At 46.8% G+C, this 24,523-nt stretch overlaps 1 protein-coding gene across 1 annotated transcript; it reads right to left on the reverse strand.

Annotated features, from left to right (window-relative positions):
* Window positions 1–774: 774 nt before the first annotated feature.
* LOC119648257 (transmembrane 9 superfamily member 3) lies at window positions 775–11,578 on the reverse strand. The gene is made up of 8 exons (XM_038049902.1): window positions 11,345–11,578; window positions 11,046–11,241; window positions 10,598–10,953; window positions 10,403–10,534; window positions 2,182–2,348; window positions 1,683–2,117; window positions 1,396–1,626; window positions 775–1,329 (listed from the first exon to the last, which is right to left on the reverse strand). Exons 1-8 carry the CDS (start codon window positions 11,438–11,440, stop codon window positions 1,185–1,187), a joined length of 1,758 nt encoding a protein of 585 aa, XP_037905830.1. The 5' UTR covers window positions 11,441–11,578; the 3' UTR covers window positions 775–1,184.
* Window positions 11,579–24,523: the final 12,945 nt, after the last annotated feature.

Raw genomic sequence — 24,523 nt, forward strand, 5'->3', positions numbered from 1 at the left:
AAGTGACATCAAGAACGCTTTCTTCATAGCCTGGGCGCCGAAACGTTGGTGTGTATCCGGTGTTTAAAACTACGTGCTCGGTTCTCGCCGCCATTTCCCTTTGGAGTCTGACTGAAGCAAGCCCCATTCAAGGGTCCTGGCATTAAATTCACTGCCTACTAGGATTCGTCCCTCCGTACTCGAAACGGCGTCCTCCAGTGCATCAAGCCGGGACCGAAAATGCGGCATCGTCTCGTTCGGCGTCAGATAAGCGCTAAAAAACCTTATCCCTAAACAACGGATCCAGACAAGCCCATTCCTCTGGCATTTGGCAAGAACACGAAGTCGAATGTCGTTCCGAACCCAAATGGCAGCGGTGCCCGATAAGTTTTCCGTTATGAGAGAACTCTCAGCGATCACCACGCGGAACTCAGCAGGCGTTTTTAAAGTTGTATGCTCCATCATGACTACCAATCCACGTTTTCGTCCTGGGAACGCTCCGCTGTTGCTGTTCGACATTGAGTTCGTCCTCTTCCGCTGTACCCCCCCCCCCCCCCCCCGCAATCGTCCTACTTCTTATAACTTCATTCCATTAACAAAACAAAACCATTTCCAATTTTTTACTTTTTATTTATTTTGTATTGTGTTTGTCGCATTTGTTATACTCCAGAAAAAAAAATTACAATTGAAACTATTCGAAAGGATCCCTAAACAGGCAAAACTTACACAATCGCTGACTAAATACAATACAATAGACCCAGATACATTTTTTTTTTGGAATAAGTTTCAATTCGCTTCGTTTTGACTATTTATTACCGTTAGAATAGTTTAGTCGAAAATAGAAAACACAATTGGCTGGCGAACGACGAAGAGCTAGAACAAGGATACGAGCTCGACTAAATTTCGAATTTAGTGAGTTTCCTCCCATGTTTCCTTTATATTACACATACATATATAAAAATTATAATAACTGATCTAAGATAATGCCGGAGCTGGTGACGGCTTCAGGTTGTCCAAGTGGTCCAAAGCGGTTTCATCCCCCACTTCTAACTACATTCATTTTTTTATATACTTACAAGACGAAAGGATCTTAACAATATCAAGAATTAAATTAGAAATAAAAATTTAAATGACTCTCTGTGTGTGCAACACAACGCCACCGTGAATAATTAGATTCAATTTGCAGTCGCATGTGCACCCGCGCCCTAATCGATTTTAACGTTCGAATAGATTTTCCGAACGAACACGGTTGTCCCGATATAACCTACAGTTCCACAAATTATTCCTAGCGCGCCGCTGAACAGGGCCATGTAGCCGAAGTAGAAGGCGGTTTGGAAGAGACCATACATTCTGGAAAGAGTTCGGGGATCGTATTAGCTTCCTAAAGGAGAGAGAAACATCCAACATGGTACTCACTTCGTCTTAAAGAAGAAATAGTAAAAGGAATAGGCATAGACGTAGAGCGAAGTCGATGCAGCCGACAGGAAACTGGTCCACTGCCACCTATAGTCCTCGGCGTTCAGTAAGAAGTATGTGCATACGATCGTCACGCAAACCGTGACAATCATCAGAATACAAAACACAAGCAACATAAATCCGTACACGTAGTAGATTTTGTACGCCCAGAATGATGTAAAAATGAAGTACCTGTGGAAGAAAGCATATCGTATGAACCTGAACCAGGACTAGCGTGACTGACTTACATTTCGATGAATATCGACCCAAATGGTAACACCCCACCGAGCAAAATGATAATCCCCGGTTCCATGAACCAGCGCTTTTCGGGTATAGGTCGCGGTACTGCATTCACGCGGCACGGGTAATCTGGTTGCCCGTCTAAGTTCCTCCCCACAACTGTGCCAACCAGAGTTAGCGGCAATATTACAAAAATACAAATACACGTCACGGCCACCATCGTTCCAAACGGAATGGCTCGCGAGGCGTGGTAGTAAATTGCAATAAAGTTAATGAAGAAAGCAGTTCCGCACACAAACACTGGTACGAGGAATGCAGAAGCTAACATTTGTCTTATCCAAACTTTACCGCCCAATCGGGCGTAAAGAGATCCTCCGAAGTAGCCGTTGATGGGCGACGTTGCGGCATATACGAAAATAGCCGTCGATAGAAGTGAGCCACGCCTAGAGGAAGGAAGATAGTCGTTGGTGTTTCTAAATGAAAACAAAATCAAGTTTGATTACTTACTCTGTGTAGAGCTCCCCTAAAATAGCAAATATAATCACAGCCAATACCACAGACGTCAACTGGTAGCCAGTACCAACCAGAGCGGAAAAGAACAAAGCGTGCGAGGGGCTACGGAATACATCTCCATGTACTTGTTTCCAGCCGTATTCGTCGCCAAGATCACGCTCCTGGAAAGAAAGAAAATGTTAAGATAAAATACTTCTGTCAGATTGCCTTAGCTATTCAGCCTTAGCTTTGGGAAACGGCAAACAGTGGAGGATTTATTCGATGAGAGGAAACTCTAGTCTGATCCTGGATGCTTTCTAGAAGCAGTTCAAGACCAAGCGGGCAACCTTCTACAAGATTCTTAGTTACTCTAAGGACGGGTGATTGTGAGATAGACAGTGATGAAAATGTTTATCCGGTTCAAATTCAGGATCATTGGGCACGGATGAAATTTTTGTGTACTGAGTAAAAGATGGCCCCACAATGGTCCAAGCCATGACATCGAAAAACAATATTTCAGTTGGCGGGTGGCGGTGACTTGTGCATCGGTAGTGTTGAATCCCGACCTGATGTCGAGAACAGGGTCGATGGGGAGTCTCAGGTTCTCCCCACTTGCAGCAAATTCTTCTTAATTCGCTGTCCGGAAGCCAAATAGAACGAGTGGCAGGACCTGCGACCAAGAAGAATTGTCTTGGGCCATTATAGCGGCTTTCAGCGTCCTGTGTCACCTTTGGAAAATCCCATTGGATTGTAGGTGGTACGCGGTTGTCCGGTGGCAGAGGAGTTTGCCCAATTCTGAGAGAAGGGAGGACTCAAACTGCATTCCCTGGTCGGTGATTATAATTGCCGGCACACCAAAGCGTGGAATCCATTCTCGACAGAGGGCCTCAGCAAAAGATTATCCAGTAATGTATTTCCGCGTGAACATATCGATGATTATCCCCTCCCCCCCCCCCCCCCCCCGCCATGATGTCGCGGTGGATTGTGTGTAAACGCTTGTAGGGCTGGATGAACACTTCTACCTTCTTCTTTACATGATTTGTAGTCTTGCATTTCTGGCATGCGATGCACTGTCTGGCCCAAGAGTTAATGTCCTTGCTCATGAACGGCCAGAAATACTTCGCAGTGACTAACGGATTCGTTGTCCGAATGCCTGGGTGCGCCAGATCGTGAACGCCATGAAACACTTCCTTTCGGAAATCGGCAGGAATATACGCCCTTGGCCCCTTGTCTGAGTTCTCGGAGTATATATTGGATGTCGATCCGAAGATAGGAAACTTCCTAAATGTGTATTTGCAGTTGGTCCTCAAGCTCTGAAGAACTGTGTCGTCTTTCTCTGCCTCAGCGATTGCCAAAAAATCGATTGTGGCGGGGATCTTGACTTCTGCAACACGCGACAAAGCATCAGCATCCACGTTATCTTTTCCAGACACGTGTTGAATGTCGTGGGTGCGCAAGATCGTGTACTGCATGGAATACTTCCTTGTGAAAAGTGGCCGAAATATGTACTATACCTCCCTTTTCAGAGGTCTCGTAGAGTATTTCGTACGTTGAGCCGAAAAGAGGAAACTCCCGAATTTTGTGTTTGGGATTGTCCCTGAAGCTCTGAAGCAATGTGCGCGGGGAAGGGGGATTTTGAAATGCATAACAAGCGTCTGCAACTACATTGTCCTTGCCGACCACGTGTTGAATGTCCGCAATAAATTGACTTATGAAGTTTAGATACCGAAGTTGACGAGAGGACGCTTTGTCGGGCTTCTACTTAAATCGAAGGTAAGAGGCTTGTGGTCCGTGAATGATGCCTAGAAGACAGGCCGCTAGCGAATATCGGAAATATTTTATTACCATGTACGTGGCTAGGTGCTGTAGTTCCGTTGAGTGGGATTCAGCTGTTTGGAAAAGAAACTCAACGGCTGCCAGTTTTGATTCACTTTTTAGCGAAGAATAGCACCTACGGTAATGTCTGAGATATCGATGAATAGGGCTATTGGTGCACCTTGTTAAGAGAATGCCAGAATTGTAGGATCCACCAGTTGTTGCTTGGTAGTCTCAAACGCCTAGACAGCCTCTAGGAACCACACAATCAGGCGGGAGTCTTTGGTCTTCGACCCAGACAAGAAAGCGTTAAGAATCGACTGATGGTAGGCGGCTTTGGGCAAGAAACGATGATAGCAGTTTAACATGCTCAAGAACTTTCTCAGATCCTTAACAGTTTTCGAAAGCGAGAAGATCGAAATCGCTTGCCCTTAACTTGGGTGGCGGTGAGGACGGGGCGGCAACCATATCGGCCAAGTCAAAACCAAGTGGCCAAGGAGAACCTCCATAGTTGTGGTACCGGGAGATGCTCTATCACATTGGTTTTTCGGCGATCAGACCTGAGTCTTCACGGGGACTAATCTAAATTGGCAATAGGTCACGAAACCTCACCAGGGGTATACTGATACCATGAGAATCGAGATAGCCCCTGAATTAACATACTTCGGGAGAATTCCTGTTGTATGTTCGTTCAGCTAGGGTGTTGAGGGGTTGGATCGGCCCCCTAGTGGGAGCTTCATGGGACTTGTGTTTGCGTTCAAGCAAATAGAACCCTTCGGGTCTCAAAGTGGTGTTGCGCTTCAACACGCGTGCCGTACTCCTTAATTCGGTAGAGATTTAGGTAGGTTTTGCATCGACCAGTATGAGTGCTGAGCCCTGCACTCAGTATAGAGTGGTACCGTTGTTGCTTGTTTCAACAGGGCTCTGATTGTGAACACAAAATCAATCCGTGCCTTAAGAGGACCGTGCGATTAAGTCCTCGAGACAGGTACAAACGTTAAACCATAGAGAGGTAACCGTACCTGTACCTGGGTCTGGTTGGATGCCTTCGGGGGTAATCAAATGGCCGAGGAATCTAACCTGCAATTGCCAGAATTTATATTTCTCAACGTTAAGTGCTAGGTCAGCTTCAAGAAGACATTGAAAAATGCCGCCAAGACGCCACAGACCACCTTGCAACTGATTACCGCATCGCCATCATTGAATTCGCTAATGTTCTAAGTATCCATTCTCGTAGCTTACCATGCTCTATGGCATACTTGTGGACAACAATATTATCAATACTCACAATTAGGTCCTTTGGGGATACTTTTAAGTCAGGAGAAAAGTCATAAGAATTGCGATCAGGATATCAGCGACTCTCTGACTGCTAGTAAGGTTTTTCTGTAAGAGAGAGGAGGTTTGCCCGCTAGCGCAAAGATAACATGTGCTGGAGAGGGCTTCATGACGCCAAGACAGCGCTTGAAAGAAGCACCAGTAAGAGATTCGATTTTCGATTAAGATATTTGGGAGCGAAAACTGAGGAAGAGACATAGTCAAGGATTGGTCTGATAATTCCTCTAAATAGCTTGAGAGCTTCTCTAGGATGGAGTCCTCAGCTAGCCACCGTCGCAAAGTTTATGACCCTAGTCGGCATTTTGACCTTGTCCGAGGCAGTAATGGCTCGTCCCAGAAAAGTGATTAACTTTTTATGCTCAGGATAGACGTTATCGAGCCGAGAACGAGCAAAAGCAATCGTGCATGACTTCTCTAAGTGGAAAGGTGTTTTCTGCATCCACCCGGGAGTCGTCAGAGGATGTAATTAGGAAGTCATTAGCATATTGAAAAATTTCCACTTTGCTGGAGCTGCTGGGGGGTCGTATAAACGTTGAAGATAACTGTGCTAAAGACACACCCTTGGGGAATGCCATTGTTTATCAGATGATGATGGCCCTGCATGGATAACTTCCTAGTGCGCATGTTCCATATCCATAGGATGCTGTCAGGGAGAAGATTCATGTCAGCGATGATTCCTACGAAGAGGGACAAGTCCACCCTCTCGTAGTCTTTTCTGATGTCCAGGGATAGGCTTAGAACATGTTTTTGTGGCTCTTCTCAATGGCGATGTGAAGTAGCAAGTGATTGAGGCAAGAGGAGGTGGACCTGTGTCGCCTGCAAGCACATCTTTTCTCTGGGAGCAGGCGTAGATCCTCAAGAGTTAAGACAAGCTTGAATTCAACCATGACATTTGTTAATTTAGAGAAAATATTCAGGAGGGAGATCGGCCTAAAATGGTTGAGATCCTTTTGAGATTAGCCCTTCTTAGGGGATTGGGACTAGTTTCATATCGCGACAATCATCTGGTGTACTCTGAGATAGTCATACATCATTTAACGCTTTCAGAAGAACTTCTCGTGCCGATTAGATCAGCCACTGGACATAAATGTAGATGATCCCATCTGTGCCTCGCGTAGAGCGCTTTCTAGGTCTGTCAAGAACCTCCTGGAACTCTTGCAGAGAAAAAGGTTGAGAGGCGATGGGAATTGCCTCAGCCAAAGGGAAAGATACGGGGCCATTTTTACAGTATCCTTTTAAACGATTCAGAAATTGAAGGACCTTAGTGTCATCGCAAGCATCAAGGTTCCCCCTTTGGATCCTGAAGGGTTTTAAGCCAGTTGATCTGACTTCAGAAATCTTTAAAAGATTTGCAGTCTGCGATGTTTATCCACAGGATTTCCTCTTGGCCTCCCTCATAGCTCGGAACCAGTTATTTCTTGCCTTGATAAAGGTTTTGAAATTTTCCTGATTCGCTATTGTTCTAAAGTTCCTGAAAGCTTGTTGTTTTGTTCGGAAGAGAGGTTTCAGGTCTGCAGAACGCCAGTGCCTCTGAACTAATCCACTACCGTTAGACTTGATTTGTGATAATATCAACTATTTTTTTAATGTTAGGGTGAAAGTTGATGTTTGAGATTCTGCGCTGTTCGCGGGAAGCTTCCTAAAGGTGACATTGTGATCGTGATGGGTGATCTGAATGCCAAAGTGGGATCTGGTACGTGATAGAGAAGCACGGTCTTGGCGACCGTAACGGTAATGGTGGGAGATTCGTGGATCTCTGCAACTTCCACCGCCTCGTTATCGGTGGCACGCTGTTCGAGCACAGAGCCTGCCAAAAGGTCTGTTGGTCGCCTTATGAGCAATCAGATCGACCAGTTCGCAACCAATTGTCTTCTGAATGTGCGTAACAAGTGAGGCGCTGACATCGACCTCGAAAGGAATCACCATCTGATGGTAGCTTACGTATTGCATCCGCCACTTCTCGCAGATTTGTTACGTAGGATTGACTGCGAAATAGTGGACGCGGATCAATGATCATAGGGAATTGAAGGCTCGATTGATTGTTGCGAGTGGTGGTGAGTGTGTGGTGTGGGGAACCCATCTACATGTTCCCTGCATTCGCCGAGTGTTGAGGAAGCGCAACACTGCTAGTCTACTGTGAGCCAGGCAAACCTTTTGTCTTGGTTACTAATGCGTCCGACGGTGCGGCCAGAGTCGTCCTCAAGCAGAAGCAAGGTGACCGCCGTTTGCCGCTCGACGAAACGACAACACGTATGACTACGAGCTCCTCACGATATACAGCAGCATCCAGCACTTACTCGAAGGAAGTGGGTTTGTGATAAAAACGGGTCACAAACCGCTGATTTCTTTCAAGAGCAGAACAAGTCAACTGCTCAGACGAACATCGTTGCAGACGCATTATCTCTGGTAGAAAAAAATATATCTGACGACGGATTTCGACTAGAAAGAGTTAGCTTACGAGCAATTTCGCGATACGGAGTTGCAGCAGCTGCTGGTTAGCGGCGAGTCATCGTTGGAACTAAGAGCCATTACCATCGACGGCTGAAGTATTTGGTGCTATAAATCGCTTTAGACGCTCAGAACGGTCGTTTGTCATCGTCATTCGCCCCCGGCAGCTCGGGTTACCCCTCAAGCAATTTCGAGGAGATTTGTGTGGTTTGGGATGCGTAGCGACGATCGATAGTGGTCGCGCTGATGTGTGCAATGCCAGCGTTCGAAACTTGAAAAGCATACTAAAAACGGCATCCAACCGTTTCCGGTGACTGAGAAAAGATTTCAGCTGCAGTCTATATTGATATTGCCGGGCTATAAACGTACACTTACCAAGCCTTTCCATTCGAAGTCCAACGAAGCGATCGATCTGTGGCACAAGTCACTGAAAACGTCCCTAATATGCTATAAAGTAAACTGGGATCAGCTGCTCCCCATCGTATTAATTGGCCATTCAACAGTGTTGAGGAGGACCTGAGTGAATCACCTGCGGAGTTAGTATTCAGAACTTCCCTTTGGTTGCTCGGCGCGTGATTCGTCGACAGTGGCGACAATATTAGCCACAACGAGTCCTTAATAGCCTCCGGGAGCACATGCGGGAACTGTATTCAGGACCAATTTTTGATCACAGTAGCAGAACGCCATTCATGCACAAAGACAAGGCTCTTACTCACACATTTTCATGTGGATCGACGCCGATAAAAAAATATTTGACCCAAACTTATTCCGATCCGCATTAAGTCATCCAAAGGCTGTCAACTGCATTTTTTGTTCTGGATATGATGGATCCTAAGTCACCACCTACTTGATGTTGGATCGGACCAAATGGAGAGCAACTTACTCAGTTTTTTTTTTGGACCACGAACTTCTCGTTTTCTCTGCTCGCAGGGCAGAGGTGAGGGAGCGTGTGATGAGTTGCCTCTGCCCTAGACGAAACTGTTGGTCACTTTTCTATTTTTTGTCAACTGCAGGGTCTAAATCAATGGAAAGCGGATGAATGTTTCGACTGAAAGGCTAAAACCAGTTTAACTTCCGGCTGATCAGAATGATTCAACCTCGACGTCCTTAAAATCATCCACATCTATTACAAGCGCAAGGCAGCCTGGAGGATTATCCCAAGCTCGCGTGTTGTTGCCAGATTGTCGTCAGATCAGGCTCCGGCCTCGTTTGTGGTTTCTGCTGAAGCTCAGCCCTCTGGTACGTTAACCGGTCTGTTGAAGTCATCAAACTGGCAGGTTGGCGTTGGGAACCTCGTTGAGCGTGAAGTCAAGTGAAGCGGCATATAACGTTTGGGAACAGAAGACTTTCAATATTTTCGCTCTACCAATTTTCGGGCTGCAATCCAGCGGCTGAGCATACAAATACGATCATCTTGTAGGAGGTTACATGATAATTCGTCCCCTATCATGCCTCCATCAACCTGCGAATATATCCGCCAACTCACCGTTGGCGTCATGATCGTCGCGGCAATGCTACTCAAACTTACAGATTTCACCACACAAGATCTACGGCGCTTTTGTCAAAAAAATGTCAAAAGTGACCACTGTTACTCAAAAGCTCCAAGCGTTCATAAATATCTGTCTGGGGCGTATCATGGTAGTACGTTGGCTTAGTATTATTACAAACGAAGAACTTGGTTGGTGCAAAGGCTTGGCACCTGTAGGCAATGTGGAATGATCGGAAGTGGCAGTAGATAGGCCACACATTGAAGAGGGGCGACAAATGCATTGTCGGCTATGCCATGCTGTGGAATCCACTCTCTCAAGACCAATTAGTCGCCCCAAAAGCACTTGACGCAGAACAGTAGATAAGAAGTGAGGGAAGCTGAAGCACATTCCAGTGAATGACGGCGCGCTATACCTCACCAAGGGGTAAATAGCAACCATATTTCGACTCTAGGCCACCAAAGCACAGAGGGAATTTGGGTGAATATTTTTAAACGTTTTCTAACTAGGCATGCAGACATATTGCGAAACTACATTTTGACCCTCCATAATTCATTCAGCGTTAAAACTGCTTCCGTCATATCTCCTTTAATGTCGCCAATATATCACCGTTTGGCATTAAAAATGACGCAATTTTCTGTAATTGAATGTAATCCCTCGTGGAAGCAGCTGAAGCACATTGCCAGGAACCGACAGGGCTTGTGCGTAATGTGGTTGACGCGCTATACCCCACATAGGGCTCTATGGCATCCATATATTTCCGGGCTGGCATGTCCTTCAGAGATTTCACCTAGTCATTACCAAGCCTGGCATGATCACAAGCCAAAACGGATCAAAAATTCCCTAAAAACCTTCAGGAGTTTTTCATATTCTCAACCGCAACCCCAAGTTTTATTCACTCTCCATTTGCCTCCCGTGTTTTGTCGATAATTTAGATTTTTGTTCAAGCGCAGCACAAAAGTGAAGTCACCGCAAATATTTCTAAGTCAATTCACAGCGGCCACAATCGATTTCGCTCATTTCCCGATAACGGCAAATGTTATCGCCCAACAAGAGTACGCCAAGCTTGCTCCGACCCGCTGATAGCGAGCAATGTCAAACATGGAAACGCACATCCAAGATAAGATACGCGAATTTGCGGAAATGCTTACCATGTCGTCCATCTCCTCGTCTTTGCTGTAGCGCGCGTAGTCCTTGCGGAGCGTGCGCATCAGGATCATGGAGACGAGGCCCACCAGGAAGATGACCATCATGAAGCTGTTGAAGATGCTGAACCAGTGGATCTGCAGGGGAAGGGGGAGAAGTGTTTAAACGAGATCTACTGAGGTAGCAAGACGGGGGCTCACTCTGTGCTGGAAAAAGTTCGGGTCCAGGTACTTGTCGAAGCGATCCGCGAACTTGACGGGGCTGGGTTTCCAGTTCACCTCGTACGTGAACTTGATCTTGGCGCCGGGCGTGAGCAGCTCCTTCTTCTCAGTGGTGAGGTTGATGTCGACGATGTGCTGGCCATTGTAGCCGATGTCGAAGCGCTTGTGCGTGTAGATCGAGAACTTCTTGTCCTCCTTCTCGCCGACCTTGCCCCAGATCGGCAGCCCGTCGATGTACATCTGGTACCAGTAGTCGTTCTTCACGGCGTACGTGAACGCCTTCACCTTCTCGTCGTTCAGCTCCACCATGCAGATGACGGTCGGCTCGGTGTTGGCTGCTCGCCGGAACCGGGAAGTAAACAGAAAACACATCAGACCGGCCGGGAACACTTGGGCAAACATTGTAGCAAGTGTGGATGTGGGTTACCTTTGTAATTGATGTCGTAGCCGCTGAACTCGAGCTCCACGCCCTGCAAGGCCTCGCTCAGGGTCTCGTGGTAGTGGCCGATCCCGCGTTTCTCCCCTACGCAGAAGGGCAGCGAGAAGTAGGCGTAGGTCTCCTGCCGGTTGTGGTATGGCCCCACCGTGTTCATCCACAGCACCACCTCCTCGCCATCGTTGTACTGCAAGTGGGAAATGGGAAAAACATTACTCGCACTCGTCCTGGCGCTGGGAAAATGCATTCCAATCGGGGACGACGGTCGCCTGTCGCCCCCGGGACCTTACAATGTGATTGTGTTCGTCCGCTATTACGCCGCACAGCAAATTAACTAAAACGATTATAGTCGCGAAGTACATTCTGGAGCTGGTGTAGTCTTTCATCCTTTGTCGAGCTCCACAATTAAATGCACATCTTCCACGGGAAATCACTTGGAAAGGGTCCGGCGGAATTTCATTCAAGGAAAAATACTAAACACGTCGACTGACGGATAATCTGACGATTTGACAGTTCTTTGGGATGATAGACGTGTCATCTGGTAGTGAATGGACAAGTGTGGAGGAGGATTCTACGAGTGTGCGTTACAGCGGTTTCTTAACTGATTGTACTGATTGGACTGGAGGCATTTGCTTCAGATGGAGTTATGGAAAATTTTAATTTTATTCGACATTCGGAGTATTTTCGCTCTTATTTGAAAATAATTTTTGGCTTTCCAGAAGTGAAAGCATATAAACATAATAACTGTCAATTGAACGGACCTACAACGCCCATGTAATGAATGCAATAAGCTAAATTTAAAAAAATGCTTACAGAACCAAGATGTTTAGATTATACTTTTTATGCAAAAACCAGTTCCTAGGGTTAATCGTTTCCTTCAAGAAAATGCGGACTCAGGGTCCTCTCAATCCTTAAACAAACTAAACATTGTTATTATTAAAAGGAAGAAGGGCTGACGGTTTCGTCCAGGGCAAAGGAAACTCATCAGACGCTGCCTCACCTTTGTCCTGAGAGCATCGTGACTGAAAGTGATAACAGTTCAAGATTCAAGTTTTTTATTTCCAATAATGACTTACTCTAGCCCGATTGTCCATGCTCTCTCAAAGAGTTTGCTTAGATTGGACAATAATGAGACAGGTCTAAAGTTGTTAGGCTCACTAGAGCCACGTTTTTTCCAGATCGCAATTAATTTAGCAACTTTGCAAGTGGTGGGAAAGTAGCCATTATTTATGCAGTTATTAAATACTGCGAATAAAAATTGCATGGAGACTTGGGGGAGTTGCTTAATGACGTAATTTGGAATTTCGTCAGATCCGGCTGACTTTTTATCGTTTAGGTTTGAGGTCAAGGCGGTGTGTGTGTGTGTGTATGGTGGGGGAGAAGCTAAAGCTTCTCAGCACTCAGGTCGTGTTGACCCATTGTACTCGCCTCCCCCGTCTAACGGAATATTCCGGATTCGTTAACGTATCGCAGGATTTCCGTTAGTGGATGTGGTGCTACCCGTCGCAATTGGAGAACATGGGTACCAAAGATCAGATGCCTGATGCGTCCATAGGCGGGGCATTCATATAGGAAATGCTCCGTGGATTCCGCTTCCTCATTACAGGAGGGACACGTATCATCTTCGGTAATTCCTATTCTGAACATATGCCCAGCTAGTGAATTATGGCCTGTCAGAATGCCTACAATACACCTTCAAGTCCTCCTGCTTTTCGACAGGATAAACTTTGCAGTACGTATATTCGGTTCTGGCAGGAAAAGTTTGGTGTGTCGAATAGCATTTAGGTTCTGCCACCTGTCATTATGGGAAACTCGTTCCCAGTTTTTGAAAACAGATTTAGCCAATGCTACTGATACCCCAATTGCTGGCTCCGGTCCCGGCATAGGGAAGATTGACCCCTCTTTCGCTAAAGCGTCCGAGATTTCATTTCCCTCTATGTCACAGTGACCAGGTACCCAGAGTAGTTCCACCGTATCGAATCTAGACATAAAGTTCAAACGGTTTCTGCATTCCTGAACGATTTTCGAGGTGATCAAAGGACTGCTTAATGCCCTCAGTGCAGCTTGACTGTCACTGCAGATTGCGATGCGCCTGCCCTTCAACCGCTCGTCAAGCACCCAGTTGGCCACCCTTAGGATCGCATAAACTTCGGCTTGAAAAACCGTTGCATATTGTCCCAAAGGAAAAGCCCACTTCTCGTTTTTATTCGAGAGGTAGACTCCGGCTCCAGAACCCTCTTCTGTTTTTGAGCCATCGGTGTAGAAGACTTCCGTATGTCCCGGAACGCATTCCTCTGGATCTTCCCAGTCCTCTCTACGCTTCAGGGTAACTACATATCTTCTACCAAACAGATGTATGGGGACACGAGAATCGGAAGGCATTGTAAGAACTGGATTCAGTCCTGCCAGTAACTCTTCCAATGCTCTGTGCTCCCACATCCGTTGTTTTCCCATAGATCTAATCGAATTAGCCTATGAGCTGCTCTCATTGCAGTGCTTTGAATAAATATATCCAGGGGCTGTAAATTGAGTGGTGCATTCAGAGCTGCGCCGGATGTCGTGCTCATGGCACCGGAGATACCCAGACAAACAGTTCTTTGCAGCGCGGCTAGTTTACGGTGAAAATCTTTTTGTCTCACCTTAACCGACCACACTACGGATGCATATATGAACATCGGCCTAATGATGGCAACGTATATCCACATTACCACATGAGGCCTGAGTCCCTATGTCGAGGCAAAGGTCCGCCTGCACAGCTCATAAGCTGTGAGAGCTCGTTTCATCTTTACCTCTACATATTTGTTCCAAAGAAGTTTTTTATCTAGAGTGACCCCCAGATATTTCACTTCTTCGGAGAGTTGAAGGGTAGTACCCCTCATCTCAGGGAGACAAAGTTCATCCAGTTTTCTCCTTTTTGTGAATAAAACCATTGTGGTTTTATTAGGATTAACTGACAAACCATGTCTGAGGCACCAGCTGTCTATCAAATCAACGGCACGTTGTATATTCCTACACACCGTTCCAAGATCCCGATCAACAGCAAGTACAGCCACGTCATCAGCATAAGCTTGAGCGTGTATTGGCAAATTTTACAGTTCGCATAGCAGCGAGTCGATCAGCATACTCCACAGAAGCGGCGAAAGCACACCTCCTTGGGGGCAGCCCATCGTTGCTTCCGTAGTCAGGTAGTGATCGACCCCTACCTCAGCGCACAGCAATCTTTGCGTTAGCATAGCATGGATCCACTTAATTAAAGCATCATCAACACCATGCGCTCTGGCGGCATCACAAAGTTTTTGAAAAGGCGCACAGTCAAAAGCCCCTTCAATGTCCACGAACACCCCCATCGCGTACTCACCATTCAAAGTTGCATCCTCTATCTTTGTGACCAAAGAATGAAGAGCAGACTCACAGGACTTTCCACGTTGGTAAGCATGTTGGTTTTCACTAAGTGGGTGTGACCTAAGTGCGTTTCCACGAATGTGACGCTCCACCAGTCTCTCCAAACCTTTCAGCAAGAATGAAGTCAAGCTGATTTGTCTGAAGTTCTTTGGATTAGAATAGTCATCTTTCCCAGGTTTCGGTATGAAAACTACCTTAACCTGTTGCCAAGAAGAAGGCACGTAGCCCAGAGCAAGACATCCTCGAAAAATATTTCTTAGAGGTCGCTCTAAATGCTCCATACCCTCCTTTAGCATTGCCGGATAGATGCCATCCATGCCAGGTGCTTTGAAATGTTCAAAGGACAGTATGGCAGCTCTCACCTTTTCATGGGTAACAACCGCTTTCGCAGTGTTCCAGTTCCCCTTGCAACGCTTGCGTGTTGAAGGGGTTGCAAGAACCGTCAACTCTCCCCCTACCACTTCTCTCACCCGTTCTCCCGGGTGGTGTACGTCCAGGAGGGTCTGTCAAGGCGGTGAGTTGCGATAAACTCAGGAAATGTTGCGAATCCGTTGGTTTTAGCGAAGAGTTCGTTTGGGAGAATTTCACAAGTTTCTTTGAATCCCTAGAGACGAAGTCGGCGATAGTTGTCTCAACCATCGACACTATGGCCGGATTATTTTGAGGCGGTGGGGGTATAGCGCTGAGGCTCAAATGATTCCTTGCGTGTAGCAGTATTGATAGCGTCTGTAGCCAAAATGATAGTTTCGTCAATGTCTTTGTCTGACAGATTACGATCTGTAGCGAGTTTCTTCAAGTTCAGCATTGGTGCTGAATTTGACTTGAATTTGTCCTAGTCAGTGTGGGCGAATGATCTGATGGTTACCTTAACTCGCTTCTGCAGGTGCGAAGTTGAGGTCAGTTTGAGTTCAACTGCAAAATGGTCGGACATGCCTGACAAAATTTTACAGGAAGTTACCTGAAAACTTTGCATGGCTTCGTCAGACAACAGGAAAATGTCAATGATGGACTGAGTAGCGGGTCTTGTCGTAGAATCCGGCGAGACCACCTCAAGTTTGGCTGGCGTGAATGGGTCGTGGATCCAGTTGTACAGGGTTTTCCCAGTTGAATTTTCCGCCTTATCCGTAAGTTAAAGTCGCCACCGAAGATAAGGTAGTCATGGCCCAGTTGCTCAATTCGGGAATTGCATTTGATATAGACGGAAACTACTATATCCGCCTATTATCGTTGGTTTTTACTATTGCCGCTGCAGCGGAACAGATTAGTAATTTCTGGATGACGACTTCCTCAAAATGGTAGTCTCTCATGACTAGAAGGGCAGCACTTTCGACCAAATTTCTGAAGGCCAGTTTGCTGCCTTGTGGAGCTTGAGGTGCTACAATTCTAGGAAGAGTATTCCTAGCTGCTTGGGCGTACGATACGCCTGGTCGAGACAAGATTGCTAAGAATAAGGAGGCCGGTACTGTCGATGGGGGAGATGTAAAAAACCTCGCTAAATACCAGGCGATTGTTGAGGAGTACAACAACAAACGCCTCGCAGACGAGCAGAAGGCGAAGCCCATCGTTCTGAAAAGCCATCGATCTCACGATGAGGTCGAGCAAGATCACAAGCGGAGCAGAGTGGACTCGGACGCTAAACAACATGTGAAGAAAAGGAGGCAGTAACAGTCAGCCGACGATCCACGAACTGCGAAACCCTCCAGCGATGTGGCCAGGAGCTACTTATGTGTGGCGCTGGCTAATGGTAATTCCGCTAGTGGCAAACTAGCACCGAGCCAGGCTGTCGGAGATGGGCATTGAACATCTCCTCGACTCTGAAGGCAAACATACGGGATCCATCCCCTGCATTGATTCCTGTCAGGAGGTCCGTGGGTTCCACGTTATAGCTTGCGAGGACCAGTTCTCCACGGACTTTCTCGGATCGTGCGTCGCTTAGATCAGCGAAGCTTGCGAGTTTCAGCCACCTAGTCGTGGTCAAATTGGAGCAGGAGGGAGCAGAGAACTCCTCCGCGTACCGTAGCAACAAAGAAGGTCAGTTTGTTAATATGCTGCGACGCCAATGCAAGGCATACGCTCTGGGGCAGCTCGAAAATCAACGAGAGAGGTGAATTATTATTTGATTTTATGATTACTACAAATCTATCGGTGTGTAACAGGGGCAGTACATCAGCCTTCCATTTTCTCAGCTCGAGGAACTGTGACTGTTGGGAGGGGGACCTTGATATCTCCCTACTAACAGACAATAGGATTCTTACGGTGGAGAACTGGAGAGTATCTGACCAGAGATCCTTCTCAAATCACAGTTGGATATTCTCAGATCTCGCCGCAGAGGTCTCCAAACCCTTGAGGGGCCCCAGGAGGATCGAATGGATAACGTTTGATCAAGTAATTAAGAACAAACTCTCCGGTGCGCAACTTGGCAAGAACTGGAGTCAAAGGTTGGGGCTCCGGAAAAGGCATTCGATACCGCCTTTAAAGTCTGGTGCCCTACTAAGCACAGCAAAAAGACACTGCCACCGTGGTGAAATAAAGATCTCTCTAGCTTCAAGAAGCTGACCAGGGAAATCTTCAACATCTGCTACAGTCATAAATATTGGGAGTCATAGAAGAATTATCTGAAGAAGCACAAGTTGGCCATCAGCACCGTCAACTGGCGGTCTTGGTTGGAACATCGAACAGAACATCGAAAGCATCAGTAAATTCGCGAGGCTCAGTAAGATTCTGTCCAACGAACAAAAGAGCCTAGCCTCTCTTAAAAAGTCGGAAGGCTCCTGGACGGAATCTTCTAGTGAAACCTTGTAGCTGCTGTTTCACATGCACTTTCCGGCCAGCGAGAAGGACTGTGAGTCAGAGCCTTCCTTGAAGGGTTTGCGGCACCCCAGCTGTGCGAGACTATAAAATCGGTAATTACCGAAGATAAGATCGGCCAGGATATAAGCAGCTTTGCCGAATATAAATCTCCGGGTCCAGATGGTATAATGCCAGTTATGCTACAGAAGCAGCAGAAGTTGTGGCGTGGCTTATTGAGATTTACCGGAGCTGTATCTCTTTAGGATACATACCACAGCCCTGGAGACGATACGAGTGGTTTTCATACACTCTCGTGGTTCTTCCCTCCAATGTAAAGTATTTGGGTGTAATCCTGGATCCAAAACTAAATTGGAGATTGAACATGGAACTGAGGGTTAAGAACGCCTGTATAGCCTTCAATGCCTGCAAGAGAATCTTTGCAAAAAATTGGGTCTCAGGCCGGGGATGGTTTTCAGGATGTACACCGCTGTGGTGCGTCCAATCCTAACGTACGATTCTATTGCATGGTGACAGGCTTTGAGCAAAAACTACAATAGAACGAATTCAATTCAAAGAGCCGCGTGTGCAGGTACTACTCGGGTTCTACAGTCCTGCTCGGCAGATGCTCTCAATGAACTCCTGCATCTCCTCCCCTACAGCTCTACATTAAGTACGTTGAAGCGTGCAGTCAGACTACGTGGATCCGGATGCTGGGCAGTGAAGTCCTACGGCCACAGTAACACCCTAGACGAAGTACATCGGGAAATCTGGGCATTCCCCACGGAATATGTCACACGCAAGCTGAACTTCATGAGAAACTTAGCTCTGGACTTTGCAACCAGGGCAAAGTGGAAGACCGGCAGCGTGTTGTAAAGTAGACACAGTATTTTTTACCGATGGATCAAAGATGGTCTGTGAAGTCAGCGCGGGGGTTTTCTCGAATACACACAGTGTATTCGAGTCGTATGGTCACCCAGGTTTCGCCAGTGAATTCCAAGCGGAAGTACTGGCGATATTGGAAGTTTCTCGATGGCTGGAGTTTGATATGAGTCCCAAACGTAAGATAGCCATTCTGACCGACAGCCAAGCGGCCATCAAGGTTATGCACTCAGCGACGATATCCTCCAGGCTAGTGGGACAGTGCAGAGTGGCGCTGAACAGTCTCGGATCGCGGTCATAGGAACATAGAGGGTAATGAGCGGGTTGATGAATTGGCCAGAAGGGGCTCTGCTCCTGGCAGCCCTTCGGCGGGTACGGTCGATGTCTCATTGGCGGCTGTCAAGCGCGGCTCAGGCCTTAGATGGCGAAGACTTACGAGCTGTGCGAAGTCAAGGAAAATTTGGCCCGCTTATAACATAGCCCGATCACGAGAGCTCCTGTGTCAGACGCGTGCAAATGCATTCAAGATTACGGCGGTCTGCACTGGGCACTGGCTTATAGGGGAGCATCCCGCCAGGCTCGGTATACCTTACAATTTGCATTGCCGAAGTTGCGGAGAGGAAGGGCAAATCCTCATGCACTTTCTCTGCGATTGCCCAGCTCTAGCTAGAGTCCGGCTACGGACACTGGGTAAACCATTCTTTCCGGACCTTAGCGAGATTTCTAGCTTCCTTCCTGAATGCTACGGGCTGGCTTTGAAGATCTGAGCTGGCTGTCCTCTGCCTCCCTTCTCGAATAACTGCAGTCACGGTCTTAGGAGTTTGTGGCATCAAAACGGCGCAACACAGCGCTAATTGGGTTCCTCGGAGCGGCCGCTGATAGCTACCTACCTACTCTCATCCACAGCTTTGTGTGATCTTTGCCAAAGTCAGCTTCAAAGCTTACCTCATTTTTTCTTTTTTCTTTCTTGAATATTGACTCTATTAGTGAAAATCAATGATTTCTTTTAAAAATTGTAAGGCATTGCCTGGGAAGCATGTTTGTTATGCTAATTTGGATTATTTCTGTACATATAATGGTGGTCAAAGGGTAGTATAGGTCCCAGGGCGAAACGTGGATTGGTATCCACGATAGAGCATAAAACCTGGGAAACGCCTGCTGAACAAAAACCAACAGCTCTACTACCAAACCCTATCTACACCTCCACGTGGTGACTGCGGGGGCACTTTCTTAACGAAAAGCTGCAGGCGGAGAAGGATGAAAGCGAGTCAAATTGTATCAACTGGTCCTCCAGGAAGGGGGTTGGGTAAAGCTGACAACCCTACACGGAAAACAACTTGTTACGAAGCCACAACAGGAGCCTCGGACTGGACGGATTACATAACAGGAGATGCGTTGGACAGGGATCGGTTTCCTGGAGAAGAGTCACTACACCATATATTATATTGGCTATCCAGTAAACCATGTGCTCGAAGTACGATACGTTGGTTCCTATGGCTTACATAGGTATACCAGAGATAACGGACTGCGGATTATTCAGTTAGCAGTATCGCACGAAACGGTTGTTGAAAGCATTTGGCTGGAAAGCGGAGAACGGTCCTCAAACATACGTGGGCCTCTCCAGACGGGATCACTTTCGACCAAATTGAAAAACGTGCTGAATGAATGACGCCAACTCTTAGCTCACAGTTTTTTTTCATGACAAGTTTTCACAGCTTTTTTTTTCATTTTGGCCAGGGTTCTGCTCTGCTAGGGTACGTGCCCTGATGAGTTGATTGTCGTTGCCGGACAGCTGACCTCATATGTGCCAATGGTGACTTTTTTGAAGCAGTGCACCACCGTTTCCTGCTCTATTTCACCCATAATATCAGCGTTCACCTGTAGATGAGCCATGGTTTCACTCAGGCATCTTCTTGTGTAGGAGCCGCAGTCTGTTCTCTTAGGATTCCTTATTACTCTGTCTACTTCTGAGTTGCCGTCGAATCTGATTATTTAGTGAACCGACATCCTTAGCCGAGGAAACTGCATAACTTTGTCAGTCTAACGACTAATTCCAATGAAATCTGAGTGTTGTCTTATGGAAAGTATCCTGACCCCGACTGATTCTCGAGTCCTTCCCCCGGCTTCCTGTGAGACTTCGAGTGCAATGAGGTCTCCAGTTGGAAATTCTGAAAGACATGTGTAACATATCTTAATTTCCTTTTGAGAATGATGCAAGCTCTTGATTTTTCACAAAAGGAATCGCAAATTACCTGGATGCTTTCTCCTTGCAGACCGCGAATCTGCCCCCGGTACACTGAGGGTTCTTGAGCCAATACGATTCCAAAATTATCATTGAAACTTGCTTTTGTAATTACTGCAGATTCTGCTTTTGCATGGTGGGAGGTTTCCCTGGGCTAAATTAGTGCTTTTAATAGGCTCCATTAGTGCTTGAAGTTGGTCCCCAATGTTGGAGTATTGTCCTCCTCCCCCTACGTGCTTGCGTTTCGCTATCCGACTCCAGCTTTAGAAGGTCTTGGTCAAGGTTTTCAAGCTTCTTCTCTTCTGTGGATAGCAGGTCCATTTCCGTGATCGGATGTGCCCTATCAGCCACTATGGCATCCTCCTGAGTATCCTTCCTTTATTTCTCCCTGTGCACGTGGACAGGTAGGCTACAAATATATAATTGATGAGGCCATTACGACGTTTAATTCTTCGTAGGATCTGTCATCTACCCCGATCGTAAGGAGTTTGCCTTTGCCCTCCTCCATGCTATTAAAAACCCTTCATAACCGTATGTGGAGGCTCATGTTTTGAGTGATGAGGAGGCATAAAAACTTTATCGTCCCAATCTCTGCGACTTTTGTAAGCTGTCACCATGTGTGCCCCTGATATATCTTCCCCAGCACATATCGACGTCGTTACCTTTCATTCCGCTAGTTTGGAGACAGCAGTTCTAAGCAAGTGCGTCGTGTCCTTCGTAGCGCAGTCTACCAGTATAAGCCCTGGCCAAAAGCGCATATCGGTAAACACAAGCTCTTTATTCCATCTCTCATACATCTTCATGACGATGAGTTTCCCAACTATTTCTTGGTCTTCATGACCAATCGAACGATCTTTACCGTATTAGCGTAGCTAATGATGGGTCTTTTGGCCACTAACTTCACCCCTGGCCTTCCAGGTGTTTCACTCTCTTGGGCTCGGATTAGGGTTTCATGGGAGCATTATCTCCGTACTCCCCACTTTCATTGCTCTGATGCTGAAGGCTTTGGCCTGTCCTGTGCCTTGTTAAAGGTCTCTTCTGATTTCAGGCCAGCCTTCAGATAGCGCAGAAACCATTTAGCCCCTGCGCCACTGAGGCCTGTCTCCTTCCTATTGTCTGATTTGCTGACCTCATGCGTGCCCTTACTCGCGCGGGCATTTTTGTTGGTTGTGGTCTTTGCAGTAAGCCAATGTTGACCGCAGCAGATCACTGCTTGACCTCCAAACTTCTTCCTTCTTGGCCTGGTTCTCAGTGTTGGGGACATATGCGGGAGGGGGTGTTTTTCAATTCTTTAGTCTAGAGCGTTTTATAGTTTTCTGTAATAGTACGGTCTCGTGCAGGGTTTGGCTATTAGTACCCACTAACGGTCTAGGTAGACGAGAGAGAGCCCTGGAGAGCTGCATATCAACCCTAGAAGGAGATAGGTTGGCTACCAGAAAGCTATATTCCACATCAGTCTATCCCGCAGTCCACTGCTTGACCTCTCAGAGTGTTAGTGTTAGGCCATTTATTGTATGCATTCCAGGAGCTTTAAAGGTACAATAATTTTAGGTCGAAAACATGAAGTCCATCAGAACCATCTGCGATTGCTCATTCGTTGCACACCATTGACTCACCTAAAAAAACTCACGTCTCGTCCCTATTAATAACTCGTCTGATGAATCTTAGAAAACATCCTTCCTTTTACCGTGTATCAATTGGATGTTCCGCAACTTCTGCGAGTTTTGCAGGGAAAGGGTTTGAAAGCAACCTTCAAAAACTCGAGGCCAGATAGGACAGCAGGAGGATATTCCCGGAGTTTGCCAAGGACCATAAAAAGATTTTCACTTTCCTTAAAAAGTTACGATTGAATGCCACAACAAATAACCCTCCATCATTAAGGACACAGTCCTCAAACATTCGAAGCCCCTACCGGGAAACAGACTTAGCCGATAGTCAGTGGACTCTCTCCTCTTTTGTGTTGAAGACCCAAGAGCGGGCCGGGGACATCCACCTAAAGATGATTATGGAGAGAAAGCCTTTTTCCAAGCTGCCTACCTCAAAGAAAATCCGCGGAAACCGCTCTCCATGAGGTAATTGGCACGGTTGGGCGGTCGCTGCAGTACAAGCAGTTTACTTAAGCTACCTTCCTGAATATAAAGGAAACATTCAATAATTTTAGTACCAACGTCATCAAGGAAGCCTTAACTAGTATTGGATTGGAGGGATATCTTACGCATTATATAATATCCGTGATAAGAACTGGATAATCCAGTCTGATTTGGGAGGTAGCCACTTGGCAACAGTTGTGAACAGGATGGAGCCACTTCTCCGGTTGAAAATGATGGCGAATCCAAAGGACTGACTGTGCCAGGGGTGTTTCCCTCCTTTAACAGTGAAATAATAAGAACGCATTGGGATTCGGTATAATTCCCATCATAATGGAGTTGATGCTATTTTCCCCCAGGACGAAGGCACCTGAATTTGACCTCTCACGGCTAAGTAGGCAATGTAAAGTATCTGGGTGTGATCCCTGATTCTAAGTTAAATTGGTGCCGAAAATAGAACTGAGGGTTAAGATGGCCGGTGTAGACTTGTACGTCTCCAAGAGGACCTGTGTAAGAAAAGGGATTTTCGGCGGTTTGTCCAAGAAAGAACTGCGTCTGCGGGTGCTAATGAGACTACAGTTTTAGTCCGCAGATATTTGAAATGTACTTTTGGATTTCCACATTAAATATGATTTAGTTGGCAGTGCTGTCAAACCACGTGAGTCTGGATGTTGGACAGCCACATTGCCGAGAGGAGGGAAAACCCTCAAAGAGCTCTACCTAATAACAGGCGCTGGACGCCGTTGTAGGTTGAGAGGGCTCCTCTTCTTCGTAAATGCTACGGATATGGGACATGGGACATGCGCCAGAAGGAGCCAGTCGCAGCACCGCGAACGCAGCTTCGAATGAGCGATTGAAAGGAATTCATTTCGTGGAACTCCGCCGTCATGGTCGTGGCCGCCACGTAGTTGAATTCTGCAGAGGACGTCCCGTATCAGCGCGACTGAAAGACGCGAAAAATTCCATTGGTTCTTTTGTGCCCCCGATGTCTAGATCGGCCCGTTGAGCCACAAGCTTCTAGAAGCAGAAGCTGACTTCGACAATGTCACCGCAGGGAGCCGGAGTCGCCGACAAGGATTATCTGCACGCTCAGGAGCGCCAATCTCAAAAATGCTGTCAGTGGAAGCCGCTGGAGGGAAACATTTTTTTTTAAGTTGTAAAATTTTGACATATACCTTCCGTGTCCTGAATTTCTAGTTAAAGCATAAATAAATATAGAACTGCCGCAAGAGACGGCGACGGTATTCTTTTTAAAATTCGTCGTTCGAGTTCCGTTCTCGTAGCGAGTTTTTTATTTTTGGTCTGCGCGTCAAGCGTCCGCTCCGGGATACATCGATGGATTTTGTCAACAAAAACCTGTTCAAATTCGGTACAGCCGCGTCCTCGAATCATCTCGCACCGTTTAACTTAGCTAGTGTCATGTCTCTGGACAACAAAGACGCGGCAGGCCCATCGGACCCTCAAGTGACCGCCCTCGCACAGTCTCTCTTTTTTGGCGAAGGAACCCGGAGTTGTGGTTCGTCCATCTGGAGGCGCAATTCCAGATGTCCAGAATCACAGCGGACGTTACCAAGTTTAACCACGCTATTGTAGGCCTGGATGAGAAGACCATCCTCCTTGTGGCAGACATTGTCAAAACGGCCTCCTACAATGTACTCAAAACGGAGCTAATTAAGCGCCTGTCGGTAAGTGAGTCACAACTAAGCTGGATCACTTGCTGGCAGGTTTGACGTTGGGCAATTGGGTGGGAGCAAGATCGACGACGACTTGCTGAAGTCGCTCTGGCTTCGATGACTTTCTAAACTTCCTTAGTCCTAAACGTTGATAAATGCAAGTTTCTCCAGACACAAGTGAGACTCCTCGGCCACTCCATTTCCCCTGACGGAATACAGCCCGACCCAGACCAGATGCAAGTGATCTGAATCTTCCCCCGTTCGAAAAATGTGAAGGATTTGCGGAGGTTCTTGGGCATGCTAAACTTCTATCATCGTTTCTTGCCCAAGGCTGCCCAACACGTACGAATTGTCTGGCTTCAAAACAAAAGACACACGAGAGATTGTGTGGTCTGA

The sequence above is a fragment of the Hermetia illucens genome, chromosome 2 (assembly GCF_905115235.1).
Source record: "Hermetia illucens chromosome 2, iHerIll2.2.curated.20191125, whole genome shotgun sequence".
Taxonomy (NCBI): domain Eukaryota; kingdom Metazoa; phylum Arthropoda; class Insecta; order Diptera; family Stratiomyidae; genus Hermetia; species Hermetia illucens.

What these genes read in the sequence shown, in the direction of transcription:
- LOC119648257 (XM_038049902.1), bottom strand. Translation starts at nt 11,440, where the DNA reads ATGAAAGACTACACCAGCTCCAGAATGTACTTCGCGACTATAATCGTT. An exon ending in CTACGACATCAATTACAAAG is followed by an intron (nt 10,954 to 11,045) that starts GTAACCCACATC and finishes TCCGGCGAGCAG; the next exon opens with CCAACACCGAGCCGACCGTC. An exon ending in GGGTCGATATTCATCGAAAT is followed by an intron (nt 1,627 to 1,682) that starts GTAAGTCAGTCA and finishes TTTCTTCCACAG; the next exon opens with GTACTTCATTTTTACATCAT.